A 19,016-nucleotide genomic window follows, 5' to 3' on the forward strand; every position below is an offset into this window, starting at 1 on the left:
TTCCACCATGTAGGTTCTGAGACTGCAACAATGTTTTTCAGGCTTAACCACTGGGCCATCCACAGGCCCAAGGCATTTTCACTTTCTTGATGATATCTGAAACATAAAATTTAAGATAACCCTATGTTTGTTTTTGTTGTGTTGCAGCTCTGAGGTAGAGGTATGCTGGCAGTTGAGAGCCAAGGAACACCACAAAGTCACATTGCACAACAAACCTCACACAAGAGATTTATTCAGAAAGGCACAGGAGAAAGGGTGGCTGTTTCTACTCTGGTGAGCAGCAGCAGAGAACTGAGCAGCAGGCAGGCTTTATATAGGGTTTATTGGGGGTGGAGAGGGGTCAAGGAGCTATCCAGGGTAGTCTGGAATTAGAGGGGTTATTAGCCTGAACTTGGGCACTTTTTTCTGTAATGAGACCTGGGCACTCTTCCTCCTCTAGGGGCAGAGAAGGCCATTACAGGCCTGCTGCCAGAGTAGTCTGAGGGTGGAGGCTAGCAGCTGGAGGTCTGGAGTTACAAGGGGAGTCTATGCAGGTCACAGAGAAAGCAACCCTTTCCTCACCCAGCGCCTGAGTCAGCACGAATAGCCAACATTTGTGTTTCTGGTATAAGAATCTAAGAAAACATACAAGTTTATGAAGATTTACTTATATATTTTCTTCTACACATGTAAGTTCTTTAGCTCTCTGAACCTTTTTAAGAAATGTCTGAGGCTAGGTTTTCATTATTTATTGTTCAGCTGACCTTTCTTGTCACCTAGGTACTCTGTCCCTTTAAGAGACAAGCTTCGCCCACCCCACTCTCCCCCCTCTTCCTACCAAGGCAAGCTTATCTTGTGCCTTCTTTCCATACTAGCTCTGTCCCTCCTTCTTCTGATGAGGCAACCACTGCCTCTCCCTTCTACCCACCCATCTCTTCCCTCCACAATCCCTTACCCTTATACCCTTTCCATACCCAAGCTCTCTCTGCATGGTGTTATCTGTCTGTCTCCCATCCACTGTTGTCTCCTACCTGCTAGGGGACCTGCCAGGGTCACTTTGCCTTAAATCTTTCAATCATAGCTTAGGCTGCACTCAAACTTGCTATATCACCATGACCTTGAACTGATTTTTCTGCCTCTACACCTCATGAGTACTGAAGCTTCTTGTCCTTAGTCTTGCTATGTATCCTTGACAGCCTCATATTGCTGAACCTCCTGCCATACCTGCCTTGTACTGAATTAATGCACATCCCACATCAATCTGAATTCACTTTATATCATATGGCTTGGGGCTCCAACGTTCTTCTTTTGCATGTGGCTATCCAATTGTCCCAGCAACATTTGTTGAAAAGTCTCTTCTTCAGCCTGTTCTACAGAGATCCACTTACCTCTGCCTCCCCAGTGCTGGGATTAAAGGTATGCACTACCATGCAGGTAGATCTTAAAGTTTGAGGCTAACCTGGTCTACAGAGTGAGTTCCAGGACAGCCAGGGTTATACAAAGAGACCCTGTCTCAAAAACAAAACAAAACAACAAAAAACCCCAAAATCAACAAAAAAGTGCAATTGTCTGTTGGGAGAAGCAAAGTTGTATGTGCACCTAAAGGTCATGACAAGGCTCTAAAAATGAACAGCTATTGATTTCCCAGTCCTGGGGATGATAAGGAACTGACTGTGCACTGGTATGGCAGTCCAAACAGATCTGATGCTAATCATTCCCTTGGCAAGAAAAACATCCTCTAATTTTTAAAAAAAGATTTGTGTATTTATGTACATGGTATTTGTCTGCATGTATGTCTACACCAGAAGAGGACACTGCCTTCCAAGGGACTACAGTTACAGACAGTTATGAGCTGCCATGTGAGTGCTGGGAATTGAACTCAGAACCTCTGGAAGAGAAGTTGGTGCTTTTAACCACTGAGCCATCTCTCCAGCCCCCAAATCCTCTAATTTTAAGGTCTTTTTTTTTTTTGTGCAGGTGAGTAATATGTGACTGTAAATAGAAAACAAAACAAGTGATTTAAGAAGCCCCAACATACCAATGTGCAGTGCAAATGCATATATAGTTCCGACTTTGTTGAAGACTACCAAAAACAAAACAAAACAAAACCAAAAAAGTGAGACATTCACACTTACACACACACACCTATCATAGCTAACTTTTTAGACACAAGTTAAATCAAGCTTGTACAAGGCTTCTTGTACAAGCTTGTACAAGCTTGAAACCCCTCCTACTTGTGAGGCTGACGCAGACCTTAGTAAATTCAAGGCCAGTCTTGGCTACTTCATGACAGCCTGTCTCAAAACAAGCAAACAAAAACAAATTACAACAGACGGCTGGGAACATAACTCAATGGTAAAGCACATGCCTAGCATGTACAAAGCCCTGTGTTCAACTCTCAGGACTAGGGTAACATCAGAAATGAGTCTTGTCATACTGAGCGTTCATTGGTATAGAATCTTTACTTGGACTGAACAAGGTTTAGCATTCAGAAGATTTCAAAGCTGGCAACAATTCGACATCAATGTGGTAATTTGAATAAGCTTCCATTTTTCAAGTTAGGATTTGGTTCAATTATTGAAAAGCCATCTGCTTTTTCTTCTAATTGCTTCTCTAGTTGGCAGGAGGAACTTCCAAGAAACAAGATGTAGTAAGCACTGCTGTAAACTGGCTGCTTATTAGGGTTAGAATAAACCTGTTCAGGTTTGAGGGATGTGAAAGGATTAGCTCCACAAGCAATGATGTGTGTATCCAAGTTCACCAGAATCTGCAAAGAGGCTTCCAATTCCTGTTGGCTGCGGAAGAGAAAAGGAAAATCCCTCTGGTAATTAGGAACGAGTAGAAATTGCTCAAGTGTATGGCAATTCATGACCAATACCAAAAATTTTCTAAAGCTGTACTAGGCAAGGGTTAGTCTTCCCTTCCAAATGTCTCACCAAATCCCAGATTATGTAATAAAGGACACTTCCCAGAAATTTTTTTTTTTTTTTTTTTTTTAGAGCCTCATGCAGGAAGGAAGAACACCTTCCTAATGGGCAAGATGAATCAAAGTGGGTTCATCTGTGCACAGGAAAAAGTCAGTCAGGAAAGATCAGAAACAGAAATAGGTAAAAACCTGTAAACAGTAATCAACGTTGGAATCTCATGGTCACGAAGTAGCAGCAGGGTAGGTAGCCAAGCTTCCATCAAGATTGGAGAGGCATGAAAACCTGAAGAACAAGAATGGAAATGAAGAGATGAAAGAAAGCCTGAGATATATCCTAAGAGCATGACACTCCTTTGATTATCTACTAAACCCTTATGCTGTTCATCTCCAGTTCTCATCATCATGAGCTACACAAGCTCTTCAATAAAGGATATATGAGAAATAATCAACCAAGCTCATCATTATATTGTATTTAATGAGGACAACAAAGAAACAAATAAGGACCAAATGAAAACAGTTGTAAGTTCTCCTGGCTAGTTTAATGTCAACTTGACACAAGCTAGAGTCATCTGAAAGGACGGAACCTCAATTGAGAAAATGTGTCTATAATATTGGGCTGTAAGGCATTTTCTTAAATACTGATTGATGGAGGAAGACCCACCCCATTGTGGGTGGGGACATCCCTGAGTGGGTGGTCATGGGTTCTATAATAGAGCAGTTGAGCAAGCCATGAAGAGCAAGCTAGTAAGCAGCACCTTTCAATGGCCTCTGCATCAGCTTCTGCCTTCTGGTTCCTGCCCTGTTTAAATTCCTGTTCTGACTTCTTTCAGTGATGGACTACAAATGCACAAGTATGAGCCAAATAAACCTATTCCTCTCTTTCTTTTGGTCATGGTGTTTCATCATAGTAATAAATACCCTAACTAAAACATAAGCACAGAGTAGAAAAATCAGCTCCTCAGTATTTCTCTGAATGAACAGCTCTTACCTGGATGGAATGCAGCCACCAAATCTGGATGGGCTAGATTCCCAGTCTCTATCTGCTCCTCCCAGAAGTCATGATACAGAGCCTTGTGGCCACTAAGCTGAATTGTTCCAGGCTCCAGGGGTGAAGGTGAGGAACTCTGTAAAAGGTTAGCACCCACATCCACACCCACCATGATCACACGGAGGCCAAGATGTTCAGGAAACATATAGCCAAGCTCATCATAATCTCCAGAACGAATGAGAAATGTCTCCACGTGGGAAGCACCAACTATATGCAATGTGCTTCCTCCAGCCTTCCCAACATCTATGGCCAGAGTCCGAAGCCCTAGGCCCAGGGTCAAGGGCCGTGACAGAACATCTGTTATCAACCGCTTCAAAGAGCTGTACAGAACATCAGGTTCTGGCTGTGGCCTTCCCAGATTTGCCCAAAGCATGGTCATAGCATCGCTACTTAGAACAGTATTCAGTGTAGACTCTAGCTGTAAACCCCTCATAGTAAACCAGGTATCCCAATCGTGTATATCTTCTGCTGGACATGGCCAAGGTCCTGAGGGTAGGACAAAATCACCTGTAGGGTAGAAGGAGTAAGTGAACAGGGCTGGAAAGAAGAGGACACACTGCTTTTGGAAACGAATGAGTTTGGTTCCCACCAACCAAATTGGGGAGCTCACAATTGTCTGTAATTCCAAATCTAGGGGAGGCCATGCCTTCTTCCAGCCTTGAGGGACACTGCATGCACGTGTACAAACACATATTCAAATATTCATAATTTAAAAAATAATAAATAGCAAATCCAGCTGAACGGTGGTGGCGCACACCTTTAATCCCAGCACTCAGGAGGAAGAGGCAGGTGGATCTCTTTAAGTTTGAGGCCAGCCTGGTCTACAAGAGCTAGTTCCAGGACAGGATCCAAAGCTACAGAGAAACATTGCCTTGAAAAAACTAACTAACTAGCAAATAAATCTTTGGCTTTAAAATTCCTTCCTCAATAAGTCATATTTATTTTGCCACCTAGTAACTACAAGTATCCCATTCCTTGTCACGTTTCTCATTTTCCCCTTAAAACAACATGCTTTTATTTTTGTCCAACTATATTCAACAATTATCACTAAGATACAATTTCCTAATATCCCTACTCTACCTGTAACCAGAAGCCATTCCATGACACGATCCACAGCCACAAGATGGAGCACTTGACAAACCTTCCTATGTGCTGGCCAATCTGACCTCTGGCACTCTGTATCACAGTAATAGACATTTCTGCACCTGAGAGAATGAACCAAAGAAACATGTCCCTCTATCACAAAGGTGACTGTGTGTGTTCAGGGGATACCTATACCTTTGAAGACAGGCCAATGAATTGGTGAAGATGATATGGAGGAAAATGACAGGTGGGGGGCTGGAGAGATGGCTCAGAGGTTAAGAGCACTGCTGCTCTTCCAAAGGTCCTGAGTTCAATTCCCAGCAACCACATGGTGGCTCACAACCATCTGTAATGGGGTCTGGTGCCCTCTTCTGGCCTGCAGGCATACACACAGACAGAATATTGTATACATAATAAATAAATAAATATAAAAAAAGAAGAAAAATGACAGGTGAAAATCCAAATGTGGGAGCCACACTGGCAGGTGAAGCAAAAGGAATGCAATTCTCAATAGAGTGCTGCCCCATCTCCACCTATCTAAAATTTATGTTTTTCACTCTTTCCGGGAGGCAGGAGTGAACTAAAACAAAACAAAACAAAACAAAAAGCCGAAAAAAAAAAAACAAAACAAAAAACCACACACTTTACTCATGCTTTCTTTTAACAAGAGTGACCATCTCAACTTTCTTGGAACAGATGTGATCTTAGCCCGTGTGTACTCAAGAAGAAAGTAGAAGAGCATCTGCTCTTTCATCTCCCACAACACCAAAAATAAACAGGATTAAAACTGGGGCCACACAAAATGAGAAACTATGAATTCTGAAAAAAAAATAAGCAAAAGAAAAACAAAAAACCCTTACGGTTGTTCCTCTAGTAATGAGCACTTAATATAGGATTATTTCTGAATGTCCCCCTACTAGCACCCCACAAGTCACCTCTTACAGTGCCGGAGAACCTTGTGATCTGGAAGTCTGCAAGGGAGTGCTTTACAGTAAGCACAGAATCGAAACGTGTCCTCCATCCTCTGGAACATTTCTCGTGGACACTGAAATCCAAAGCTTGATACAGGGGTTCCCCCATCTATTACCAACCTGTAGATACAGTAGGGAGAAAGCGCAACAGTGAGGACTATCTCCCAAATCTCTTCTGTGCTTCCTCCACCTTATACAGACTTTTATGTACTCTTAAATGTATCCCACTCTCATTTTTCTTTAGCAATTATATTTCTTCTAGCATAAAGGAAGATTGTGGAACCTTGGGTATGACAATAAGACAAACATCTAAGACTCCCCAGGATAGAAACAACTGGAGAACTGCCATAAACAGGATGCGCATTCATGCTTAAACATTGCCGGGGCATAGATGATGACAATGATGATACTAATGCAACTGATAGAGGTCAGAATGAGAAAATTCCCTATTATACTTCCATCTTCTGATATGCAGCACCAAAGACACTAAGCCCCCTTTCCACAGACTGATTACTCACTTGTATTCTTCATAGCTTTTCATGTTCAGCTTTTGAAGTATCAACTGGGACAGACCTGGTACATTATTATCCAAGGAAATGAAGCCAAGTGCATCAATGCTAGGGTCAGCTTTTAAGAGGGTTGAAGGTTCCGGAGATATTTCTGTGGGTGGGATTACAACCATGGGAGTCACAGGTGGGGGTTTCTTGTGCTTTCGCCGTTGTGAACGTGGAGCCATGTCCAGTGAACTTGGGGACTAGATGCTAAACAGGGATGGAATTTGACAAAATGAACTCATGTATTCAGATGCCTGACCCTTTTACTTCACATTCAAGTCTCTGAGGCATGGCTATGAGAAAATTTCTTTATTAGTTATGGAGTGGTTATTGCTATAAGCAGTTATAAAAAAACAGAGGAGACCACTAGGCATGTGGTGTCTCACTTCTATAATACTAGTACTCAGGATGTAAAGGAAAATGCAGAGTTGCAGGCCAGCGTTTCCTGCTGCACAGCAAGACCCGCTCTTAAACAAAAACAAGAGAATAATTACATATAATATATGTATGTTGTGAAATATGAAGTTCTATATAAAGGTAAATAAATGTACAATGTAAGGAATTACAAAATCTTTAAAGAAGCAGTGGATAGGAACTGGTTGAGCAAAGTAGCCTCAAGCCTTGTCAATGTTTGACTTTTGGGGGAAGTGGGAGGGGACAGGTCATATAGACCAGGATGGCCCCTAACTCATTATATCTCTGAGGATGACTTTGAATTCCTGATCCTCTGGCTCCATTTCCCAAGTGCTAAGACCACATCCATGAATGCTAGGTAAGCACTATACCATGTCAACTACATTCCCAGGAGAACTCTTTTATAAAAATAATGTACTAATATATTAAACACATAGAATCTTTTGTTGTTTGTTTTGAAGCAGATTCTTATGTAGCCCAGCTATGTGCTACCCTATATGTCTCAGCACAGACTGTTAAATTAACTTTAAAAAAGAAGAAAATGCAACAAGTTTTTGGCTAACCAGAGTTACCAGTAGCTGGATAATTGGCTACCCTAACCTGTTAGGAATTGTGGAGATAAGACATAAACAGGCATCAACCTGTTCCGCTGGCTCCCCTCGCCACCCTGTAGTGTCCTGGCTGCTCGGGCACCCTGTATAAGAAGTACATCAAAGATTATATGAAATCACTCAAAAGCAAACGAGAACAGAGAACAGAAACTGTAAAACCTTTATGACAGGGAGGCAGAATAATTAAGCACATCAGGCTAATTTAAATAACTACCAGTTTTTCACTAGAAACATTTGAATGAAAATGTCATGGGTTCAGTCCAAACATAAAGATGGTGAGACTCTAGAAAAGATTTTTTTTTTTAAATGACAGTTTAAAACTGGAAAATGTTTACAAACTGGGATCTATTGCCTGCCATGATATCTGGCTAATGCTTGCCATCTGAACAATACTAGGACTTAAGATAAATGGGACTAACTGATAATTTAAAAGAATTTATTTCACATATATATATATATATGTGAAATGTATATATATATATATATGTATATGTGTATAAATGCAGACGGACACATACTGCAATGTGTATGTGGAATTTAGGACAACTGCTGGAGTCATCTCTCACTTTCCACCTCATTTGAGGCAGGATCCCTTTTATTATGTATGCCTCACTGTGCAATCCAGGCAAGGTGGCTCATAACTTTTTAGGACATTCTGTCTCTATCTACCATCTTGACCTAAGAGCAAGAAACTATAGACATGTGCTATGGAGTTGTGTAAGCAATGGCTGTTCATTTGTTTCCTGGCTGCCCAGACCAAAATAATAACATATAAACTATATCAATTAAAAGTTTGACCAGTAGCTTATGCATATTTTTAATTAACTCTTACATCTTAAATTAATCCATATTATTTAATTAATTAATTCTTGTCTGTGTTAGCCACATGACTTGGTACCTTTTATCAGTGAAGCATTCTCATCTTGCTTCCTCTAAGTCTGGGTGACAACTGCAGACAGCTTTTCCTCTTCCCAGAATTCGACTATTCTGGTCACCCTGCCTATACCTCCTGACTGGCTATTGGCCAATCAGCATTTTATTAAATCAATACAAGTGACAAATCTTTACAGAGTACAAGACCCAACAGAATTGGCCTTTTCATTTGTATTCCAGGGGTAAAATTTAGGTTATTAAGCTTGCTGGGCAAACACTTTATCCCACTGAGTAACTTCATGCCCTAAAGTTTCTTTAGAAGATTTATTTTTGTAGGTGTTTTTCTTGTATATATGTACACGTGTTGTGTGCACACCGGGTATTGTGAAGATCAGAATAAGAGTGTCAGATCCTTGGAACTGGAGTTACAGACAGCTTTGAGCTACCATGTGGATTGCTGAGAACCAAACCGAACCAAACCGAGGTCCTCTGGAAGAACAGCAATTAAGTGTTGCTGAATCATCTCTCTCCATCTGCTTTTTTTTTTTTAATGACAATTTATTTGGAGTATAGGCATTGGTTTATCTGTTTAAGAAAAAAAACAGTGGGCCCAGCAAGGTGGGTCAGTAAGTAGCCAAGACTGCCAACTGGAGTTTGATCCTGGAAACCCATGTTATCAAAGGAAAACCAATTTCTGAAAGTTGTTCTCTGACTTTTGTGCAAACGCTCACATGCACACATGCATATGCATGTGAACATACATAAATAAATGTAATTAAAACTCTGGTTTTTTTCAAAGAACAAAAGAGTCAGGTGGGGTGCTACATGCATCATAATTCCAGAATTCAGGAAGGAAAGTCAGGTACTCTGTGAGTTTGAGGCCAGTCTGGTTTTCACAGCAAGCTGCAGGACAGCCACAGCTACACAATGAGACTCTGTCCCAACAGCAACAACAAAATCAAACTTATAAAGTTATCTAAAATTAAAGTGCATTTAAATTTGCTTGAAAAAATTATAAGCAATAAACTTAAAAATATACAGTAAGTGCAATATAAAATGAGCATCAGAAAGGCAAAAATAAAGTAAAAGCAGGGGAGATACCTTAGCAGTTAAGAGTACTGGCTGCTCTTTCAAAAGACCAAGTTCAATTCCCAGTACCCACACGGCAACTCACAACTGTCTGTAACTCCAAAGGATCCAACACCCTCATCCAAACACACATGCAGGGAAAACATCACTGCAAATGAAATAAAAATAAATAAATCAGTGTGTGTGTGTGTGTGTGTGTGTGTGTGTGTGTGTGTAGGTAGGTAGGTAGGTAGGGAGAGAGAGAGAAAGAGAGAGAGAGAGAGAGACATATACAGAGAAAGAGCAATTCAGACACTCACTTCAGCAGCACACATACTAAAATTGGAATGGTAAATGCGAATTTAAAAAAGAGTTTAGCAGCCAGAGGTGGTAGTGCACACCTTTACAGCAGCCAGAGGTGGTAGTGCACACCTTTAATCCCAGTATTCAGAAGGCAGAGGAAGGCAAATCTCTGTAAGTTCGAGGAGGACACCTGGATATAAAATGAGTACCAAGAAAGCCAGGGCTGTTGCACAGAGAAACCCTGTCTCAAATAAAATAAAATAAGAATGAGTTTAGCATATCAAGGGGAAAAAGAAAATAAAATGTCAATTTATCCTTAAAAAAAAGCAAGTTAGAAAATTAAGAAGAAAATCTCTAAAACATGGAAATTTGGAAGTAAAATCAAGGCCCTATCCATCCACTAGTCTAGCTGGGACTCTGTGATACCCAAGTTTTCTTTCAACTCTTTTCTTTTACCTGTGCCCAGTCACAAAAGACCATACTAGAAAAACTTAAAACTTCCATTTATCCAATGTATATTACTGATCAACAGGTAGAATCACTTGTATAATATTATATATATTTCTGTTGGGCATATGCCTGTGATCTCAGCAGAGGGCTTAGGCAAGAGTATCTCAGGTCTGAGACCAGTTTGGGCTATAACAAATAAACCCTGTCAATTGAAAACAGGAAGAAACTTATGCATTTCATCTAAATGGGGGTATCATATGCAAACTATAAAGTACGATGAAATCTACTAGAAAGCACTAATGGGAGAACAAAAGACATCTCCATAATGAGTAAGTTATAGGTGACTTCATGAAACAGAAAGCAGTTGGAACTGACCTCGAAAGATAGGAATACTCTGAAGGCACCTAGACAGGGAAAAGGACTTTCGAATACAAAGAAAAGAATGACTGTAGAAATACTGACAGGAATAATCTGAGACCTACTGAAAAAAAAAATGCCAAGATACCAACAGTGTGAAACAACAACCCAAAGGATTAGAGGAAATATTTGTAAGTTATACACTTATAAGGAGGTTAATAAGAGTACATAAAAAAACTCTTGATCCCAGCACTCAGGAGGCAGAGGCAGGCAGATCTCTGTGAGTTCGAGGCCAGCATGGGCTACAGAGCTAGTTTCAAGACAGGCTCCAAAGCTACAGAGAAACCCTGTCTCAACTCCCGTCCCCGCAAAAACTCCAAAAAAACAAAACTCTTGCCAGCCGTGTTGGCACACACCTTTAAGGCAGAGGCAGGTAGATTTCTGAGTTCCAGTACACGGTCACACAGTGAGACCTTGTCTCAAAACAACACCCAGCCCTATGAACAACAGACAATAAACATCTCAACTAAAACCAAGCAAAGTCTATCGTAAGTTGATGCTGAAGACAATACATATTTTGGGTACAAGACATACAGAACTGCCAAGAAACATTCTCTCTGCTGGCTAGCTTTCATAGTGTCAGAGGTGCTATGCTGTCTGCTGGAGGAGAAAAAAACATCAATGGCCTTACCCAGTGTTAGGCCCTAAAATTATAAAATAAAATACAAGGTATGCTCACTGAACGTAAAATAGTGGCATGGCCATTACAGAGTTAACTAACTGCTATCTGATTGTATTTGAGGCCAGCCACACAAGAAGAAATTCATGGTTGGTACTCTGAACCTGGTCAAAAGTCTGAGTGGGGCATTCATAGGCCCTGGGGGAACTGGGACTGTTGCTTTTACTAAGTGCCTGTGTTGTCAGACTTCTTTCTAAATGTTCACCTTTATTCCCATAGGTCTGTACTACTCTCAGCTCTTGTCAGAGCAGTTTTTGCAATGCACAGTAGTTAATGGAGAACTCATAACTGGTTTAAGTGCTAAGAATATGTGACCTTGAGTGCTCAGGCCTAAATGGGACAACTATCATCTATATCACACCCAAGCCCACCAAGATTCAGGGAACACTGTCTGGGGGGAGGGGAAATAAAGTAAAACTGGAAAATGGGGAGGAATGCCACAAAATGCTGTCTTTTGAACATGACATGGTGCTTTATCATAAAATCAGACTGTGGTCATCTGCACAAAATCAACAGTTCGGCGAGTCAAAATTCCAGCATGTGTGGGAAGTTCAGGAGGTAATGACTCCTAACGGAAGAATTACTGGCAACTGGGGGGAGTGTGGTCACTGGAAGAAGTGTCCTCATGATCTAGTGGATGGCTTCAAACCCATACACATACAGGCACCACTAATTGGACTGAATGGGTTGTTTTGAACAGAAATGAATTTGGGAGTGGGTCCTGTGTTGTGTGTATGGTGTATGTGGAGGATGCAGAACTTGAGGGAAGAATGAGAGGTATATCTGACCAAAATATATTATATATGCCTGAAATTCTCAAAAATCAAAAGAAATGCATTAAAAAGGGAGAAGATATTTAAGTAGGTATTTTTCCAAAGAACATATGCAAATGGAAAATACGCAGAAAACATGTTCACTGGTCATTAAAAAGTTATTAATCAGAACTATAATGAAATATCTTTTAATCTCCCCATAAAGATGGCTATCAAAAAAGAAATAAAACGGGAGCATATATGGCTCTCACCCATAATCTCAGTACTTCAGAGGCAGGGGAACTGCCCACAGGGCATATTCTAGACCTGACTAGACTACACAGTCATTTCAAGGCTAGCAAGGAATACAATGTCTCACAAAAAGAAAAGAAGGAGGGAGGGAGGGACTGATGGAAGGAGGGAGGGAAAGAGGAAAGTAAGATAAAGTTACACATGATAAAGCAATTTCATTCTTGGGTATGCACCTCCAAACAACTGAAAATGGTTATCTAATAAATGTTTTCATATAAATGCTCACAACAACACTGTCCAGATAGTCAGTAACTTGAAACAACTAAAGGTCCAATAATGAATGAATGATGAACACATTGGGATTTATATGTTGGGAAGAAAAAAGGGGGAGGGAGTAAACTGGGAGAGAGATTGACAGTTATCATATCTGGATGGAGAAGAGGAATAACTGCCTCAAAAGTTGAATTTTCTTTTACGCATGAAAATGTTTTAGATCTAGTTAGAGAGGTTTATAACTCTGTGAATATACTTTAAAAAATAATAATAGGTCTGGAAAGATAGCTCAGAGGTTAAGAGCACTGACTGCTGTTCCGGAGGTCCTGAGTTCAATTCCAAGCAACCACATGATGGCTCACACCCATCTATAATGAGATCTGGTGCCCAGAACACTACATACATAATAAATAAATTTAAAAAAATAATAAATTAAAGCTGGGTGGTGGTGGAGGCAGAGGCAGGCAGATCTATGTGAGTGTGAGGCCAGTTTGGTACCCAGAGTGAGTTCCAAGACAACCAGAACAACAGAGAAACCCTGTCTTGAAAAGCCAAAATAAGCAACAACAAAAACAAAGGGTTTCAAGTATCCCAAGCTGGTCTCAAACTTCCTATGGATATGAGAATGAACTTCAAATTTTGATTCTTCTGAGTCTATCTCCTGACAAGTATACTCCCATACTGGGTATTTTTGTTTGTTTTGTTCTTTCAAGACAGGGTTTCTCTGTGTAGCTTTGGAGCCTGTCCTGGAACTACCTCAGTAGACCAGGCTGGCCTCAAACTCACAGAGATCCACCTGCCTCTGCTTCCGAGTGCTGGGATTAAAGGCGTGCGCCACCACTGCCCAGCCCATACTGCGTTTACAAGTGATGGAAATCAAACCCAGGGCTTCATACATACTAGGTAAGCATTCTACCAACTGAACTATATCAACAGACTAAATAAATGCCATTTAATTGCTAACTTTTAAAATTTTAAATTTCATATATAAATTTCTCCTCAACGTGAAAAAAAGAGTACTTAAGAAATGAAGATATCTGTAAACATGAAGAGGCTAAAGCTATTAATATCCAGGTTTACTATCTCCAGGGACAAGGAAAAGACAGAGGATAAAAAAGACTGGCAGCAGCTGGTTCTACTGCAAACAAGGTAACAAAGTTCACACCAGGGATAATGTTTTGTTATAAAAATGGCCTGACATTTGATCCTTTACAATCAGATTTGTTAAAGGGAAGTATACAAAACCATCATGGAGCTGCAAAATGTACACAGGTGGCAAAATCCAAGTATTTCCAGAATCATTCAGCTCATATCCCTTTTAAATGCTACTCTTATAAATCAATGGCCTGAGGTTCATAGAAGAATCAAGAAAAAAATGTCTATTTTTCTCTTGCACTTTTTTTCTCTCATCCTTACCCTTCCAGTATCTCTCCTCAACCTGAGGGAATGGTTTGTTGGCGTTCACAAAACAGAGACAATGAAAGCTCACTGCATTCTCTACAGAGCACCAGTGGGGACACTGGACAGACGGCCTGAAGTTTTACAAGTCGTGTCCCTGTACTAAGGTGTAGATGGGAGCACACCTCTTTATACCTCTGAGCCCCATTTTCAAGAACCTGATTATGCCTGTAATCGATCCTTCCTTCCATGATACTAAGGATCAATTCTAGGGCCTTTTGTATAAAAAGCAGTATTCTGCCACCAAGTAAAACTCCCAGTCCACCTGCCTTCATTTTGTCTTTTTAGAAACAGGGTTTCATGTAGCCCATGTTGGCCTTGAACTGTATAGCTGAAGATGATCATAAACTTCTGATTCTTCTGCATCCACTTGCTAGTGTTGTAATTACAAGTATGTACTTTCACACCCAGTTTGTGGAGTGCTGGGGATTGAACCCAGCGCTTATAAATTAGGCAAGCACTCTGAGCTATAGCCAGCTTCCTGCCATCCACTTTTTTTTTCTTTTTTTTTTTTTTTCTTTTGGTTTTTCGAGACAAGGTTTCTCTGCAGCTTTTTTAGAGCCTGTCCTGGAACTAGCTCTTGTAGACCAGGCTGGCCTCGAACTCACAGAGATCCGCCTGCCTCTGCCTCCCGAGTGCTGGGATTAAAGGCGTGCGCCACCACCACCCGGCCTGCCATCCACTTTTAACCATCAAACATACTCCTATGTCCAGTGTGTTTCCAGAATCACTGCATTCTAAGAAAAACATTTAAATGCTAGAACCATTCCCCAGGTGAAAGTATATCTAACTGGACAGATGTACAGCCTTACACTCAAGGGTTTATAATGGTCATCTTCTTCATACTAGCCCATAACCTTTTGCCATAGTAGAAGACTACTAAGGTCAGAAAGATACTGCTTCATTTATGTATTTTCAAGAATGCCTTCCTCCAATGGTAGATCCACTCTCAGAAATGTGTATACATAGGAGGGTGGGATATTATTAGACAATCAAAAGCCGTGCACCACTTGGAGGAAAAACTGGTTATGAAAAATCTCTTATGTCACAAACTCCTGTATATCCAGAGCATACTGACGACTTGTATTATAAATGTTATCTGACAGGAAGGTGAGAATGTAGGAATGAGAAGTCATTAAATGTGTGTCGTGTGTGTGTTGTGTGTTTGTATTTCTGAATTTGTATACTGTACACTTAGTCCATGGTTCTAGCTTTCCCAGAGTCCCAAGCTCCTCCAAACTCAAGGGGTATAAGACTGAGAAAAATGAAGGGGGGGGGGGGGGGAACACGGACACCAGAGTATATGCAAGGGTGAAACTAGAAAGAGCTTTGGTAAGCACTAAGAACTCAGCATCGTTTAGCTCACTTAACCTACAAAAGAGATGACTTAGCTTTTTCTTCTGGCCATCCTGATAATTTAAGAGAAAACACCATCTACTACAGAAATGTAAGCTGGTTTCTAGAAAAACTCTTATCCTTCGTCTCCAAAGTCTAACCTAAATCATTAACCTATTCCTAAACAGCACTCTCCTCCTTCCTCCCTCCCTTTAACAAAAGTCCCATTTATTTCACGAGAGAGAGTCATATTCTCATTGTCTCCAGATTGAGATCTCACTGTAGTTTCTTAAATCCATCAACAAATACACCTTTCAGACAGTGGTGGGTAGACAAGGGTACAGATGGCCCCTGGGCTCCTCAAAAGGGTAGGGGAAGACTGGCATAATAAACATTGTTCCAGCACTTAAGAAGCTGAGGCAGGATGATCATGAGTTGGAGGCCAGTCTGGACAGTATCTCAAAAACCAAAGAACCGCCAAATGTGAGGAGAAGGTCGTAAAGGTGGAAAGTACATATAAAATATTGCTATTCTGGTTGGACGGTAATGAAACATACCTTTAACACTAGTACTTGCAAGACAGAGGCAAGCAGATCTCTGATTTTGAGGCCAGCCTGGTCTACAAAGCTAGTTCCAGGACAGCCAGAGCTACCCAGAGAAACCCTGCCTCAAAAACAACAAAAGAACAGACAACATTAGCTGCTTAATCAGTGATTAACACTCCCTTGAGTGATACTTTACAGAATTATAAAATGAACTAAGTAGACAGATTGATGGGAAAGTAACTTACCCTGCTAAGCCCTAGGCTTCCTTCCTTCTCTTTCCTCCAAGTGAAGTCAACGCTTGATCTCTTCAGATCTAGGCTGGATCTCACTTGCAGCTGTTCCTTCACATCACTTCTTTTGCAAACTGCTGAAATGCTGGGTATCAGTGACTTAAGGGTGCCCTGCCAACCAGACAGACAAGGCTGAATTCTCCCTAACGAGGCAAGTCAGGACCTGGACACCGGCTCGAGTTCTCTTTCTGACCCTTATTCTCTGCCAGGAGGGCTCTAAACTCTGTCAACACTCCCCCCCCCCCCCCCAGCTCACTGTAGCCAGGCAAGATGAGGAAAGATGAAACTTACAATGTCTTGGATGTCTCTCAAGGTAGCATTTCTGCTCTCACTTTATAGCTTGATGGGGAATGAGGTGGAGTGGGGAGGAACCCTTGGGATTAATTAAGAAACCAATATTTGGCTACAAGGATAGGAACCAGACCAAAGGAAAAGGAATCTTTGGAAAAGGTTGAGCCCAATGTCCCTTTTTAGCATAACACACTACTCAAACAGAATTCAACTATATCCAAAATAGGCTCAAGTATAAATACAAATACCCAAAAATGAAGAAAGAAATGGCATTTAATGGTACAACAAACTTAACTATAGGAAAACCAAGAACTAGTTTGTAAAAGCATTTCACTGATAGGACCCTAAAGTATTCTCTAAATGAAGAGTGTCAAAGGACATTCTACACGACAATTTCAGAAGAGGAATAAATGCTTCTGGAATATCAAAATAGGAAGACCAATATTTTCGTTACTGAGTAAAAATACATATAATTAATAAGGAAAGAAAACTTAACTCAGTTAACCTTCCAAACCTGGTCAGGGATGCTGATCCAGGAAGTTCAATCACATTTCCTAGCTCCTTTCCACTTATAACTACAAAGCTGAAGAACCTAACAGCATATTATTTGGACAGCAGTTCTATACAACTAAAAAATATCTACCCCCCCCCACCTTTTTGCTTACATTTATGACCACAGGTATCACTTACCTGCCCCTGGAAACAATGGGGTCCTGCAATGGGGTCCTAGAATGTAGTACATCAAATTACAAAGTTTTCACACAAAGGATTCCAAAGGAATCTTAAACTGTAATGCATGAACTACAAAGGAGTCAATGACATATAATACCATATAAAACAGTTGTAAACAAAGGAAAATAACTGTAATATTAAAAACATTGATTAAATAGAGGTGAATAGAGATTTCAAGGCCAACTTCAAACTAAAATGGCCTCAAAATTAAATGATGACCTTCAATGGGGTTAAGAGTTCTGTTGCTAAATACTGAATCAGAAGGTACAAAAAAAAAAATTCACAGACTGACTCTGCTAACTCAGAAGTGTCATATTTGAATCTAAAGGATAGTGACAGGGCAAAAAATTGATAGGGGATATTTCTACTTTAGCATTGCTACCTACACTGGTAGACATTTAAAGTAAAAACTTAGAGGTCTGAACTTCCCACCATTTGCATCAGGAATTGCAATGAAAATTATCATTTAACCATTTTTAGTAAAACTATCCATGAAGATGAAAGGCCAGGTATGGTAGGTAGTTCATGATTAAAAATTCTAGCTCTAGGGGTGCTGTGGCAAGAGGATAGATGCACTGAAGCATAATCTCAGCTACATAGACTCTTTTAAGAAGGGAGGGAGGGAGGGAGGGAGGCAGGAAGAGAGGAAGGAGGAAGAGGGTGGAGACTACAAAGAGGCTCCCATTTTATTAATCTGGAAGAAGCCTGTGAGGCTGGACGACAGTCTACCTAACATTTTCAGGTACACTGATTTGTCCAAGTTGTTCTTTTACTTTCTCCTTAATTTTTAATACCAACCTGCAACTCTTCAAGTTTGATAATGATGTCTTATGCTTACCTATGACTCTCACAAATACTATATAACCCTAGTAAGAAATCAAAGTGCTAAGTTCCTAACACTTAATATAATAGTTAAGTTCCTACTTTAACCATGTAATTTTCATAAAAAACTATGAAAAATCTATAAAGTATATAGTAATTTTTTAGAGGCAGCTAATAGACTGTTTACAAATCAATATTATGTTGAACAATAATAAAAAAACTTTAGGTTCTATTTTTTTCTAGAATTAAGCAAGAATATATACTTTGATATAAACTGATGTTTCATGAATATCATAGTTACTGTTTAAAGCTATTTGTCATATTATAAATTGTGAGCAATTTCTCGATTTGCACAAAATTATATTCACTTCAACAATGGCAGAGGAAATGCACAGTCTCAGAGTAACCATATATTAGTATTTTGCTTATTGTTAAACTACCCAATATCCAAACACAATTTATCAATATTACTCTAACAAAGTCCAAGACTAGAATATTTCTTTCAACTAAGAGTTGGTGAAAACAATGACTTCTATTGTATTTACGGCAGTAGGGGTTGAACCCAGGGCCTTGAACATGACTGACAAGCACCCTTCCACTGAACTATATCCCCAGCCCCAAGTGACTTTAAATATTGTATTCTGGAAGATTGCTGTAGGTATTCAAAGTTCTCCAATGCACAACTACTACATTAAAAAAAAAAAAGTATAACAAAAGTTTAAGGGGGAAACAAGTAAAATTTATAAAGGCAAGAATTTAATCATGAAATCATCATTAGTTATCTATAGAATGATCTCTAAAGGCTATTCTAGCTCCACGAACAGAATTTTACAATATGCATAAAAAGGTTAAATCAGACTAGATCTTTCAAATAAAACCCAACACAGAGA

General features: G+C 40.1%; 1 protein-coding gene across 1 annotated transcript; it reads right to left on the bottom strand.

The window, feature by feature from the left end:
- Window positions 1–1,948: 1,948 nt before the first annotated feature.
- Window positions 1,949–8,480, bottom strand: Mss51 (MSS51 mitochondrial translational activator). Its single transcript, XM_038310073.1, has 6 exons — window positions 6,526–8,480; window positions 5,972–6,127; window positions 5,034–5,158; window positions 3,894–4,460; window positions 3,095–3,188; window positions 1,949–2,774 (listed from the first exon to the last, which is right to left on the bottom strand). Exons 1-6 carry the CDS (start codon window positions 6,741–6,743, stop codon window positions 2,501–2,503), a joined length of 1,434 nt encoding a protein of 477 aa, XP_038166001.1. The 5' UTR covers window positions 6,744–8,480; the 3' UTR covers window positions 1,949–2,500.
- Between the last annotated feature and the right edge of the window lie 10,536 nt (window positions 8,481–19,016).

This window comes from Arvicola amphibius, chromosome 13 (genome assembly GCF_903992535.2).
Source record: "Arvicola amphibius chromosome 13, mArvAmp1.2, whole genome shotgun sequence".
Classification (NCBI taxonomy): Eukaryota; Metazoa; Chordata; class Mammalia; order Rodentia; family Cricetidae; genus Arvicola; species Arvicola amphibius.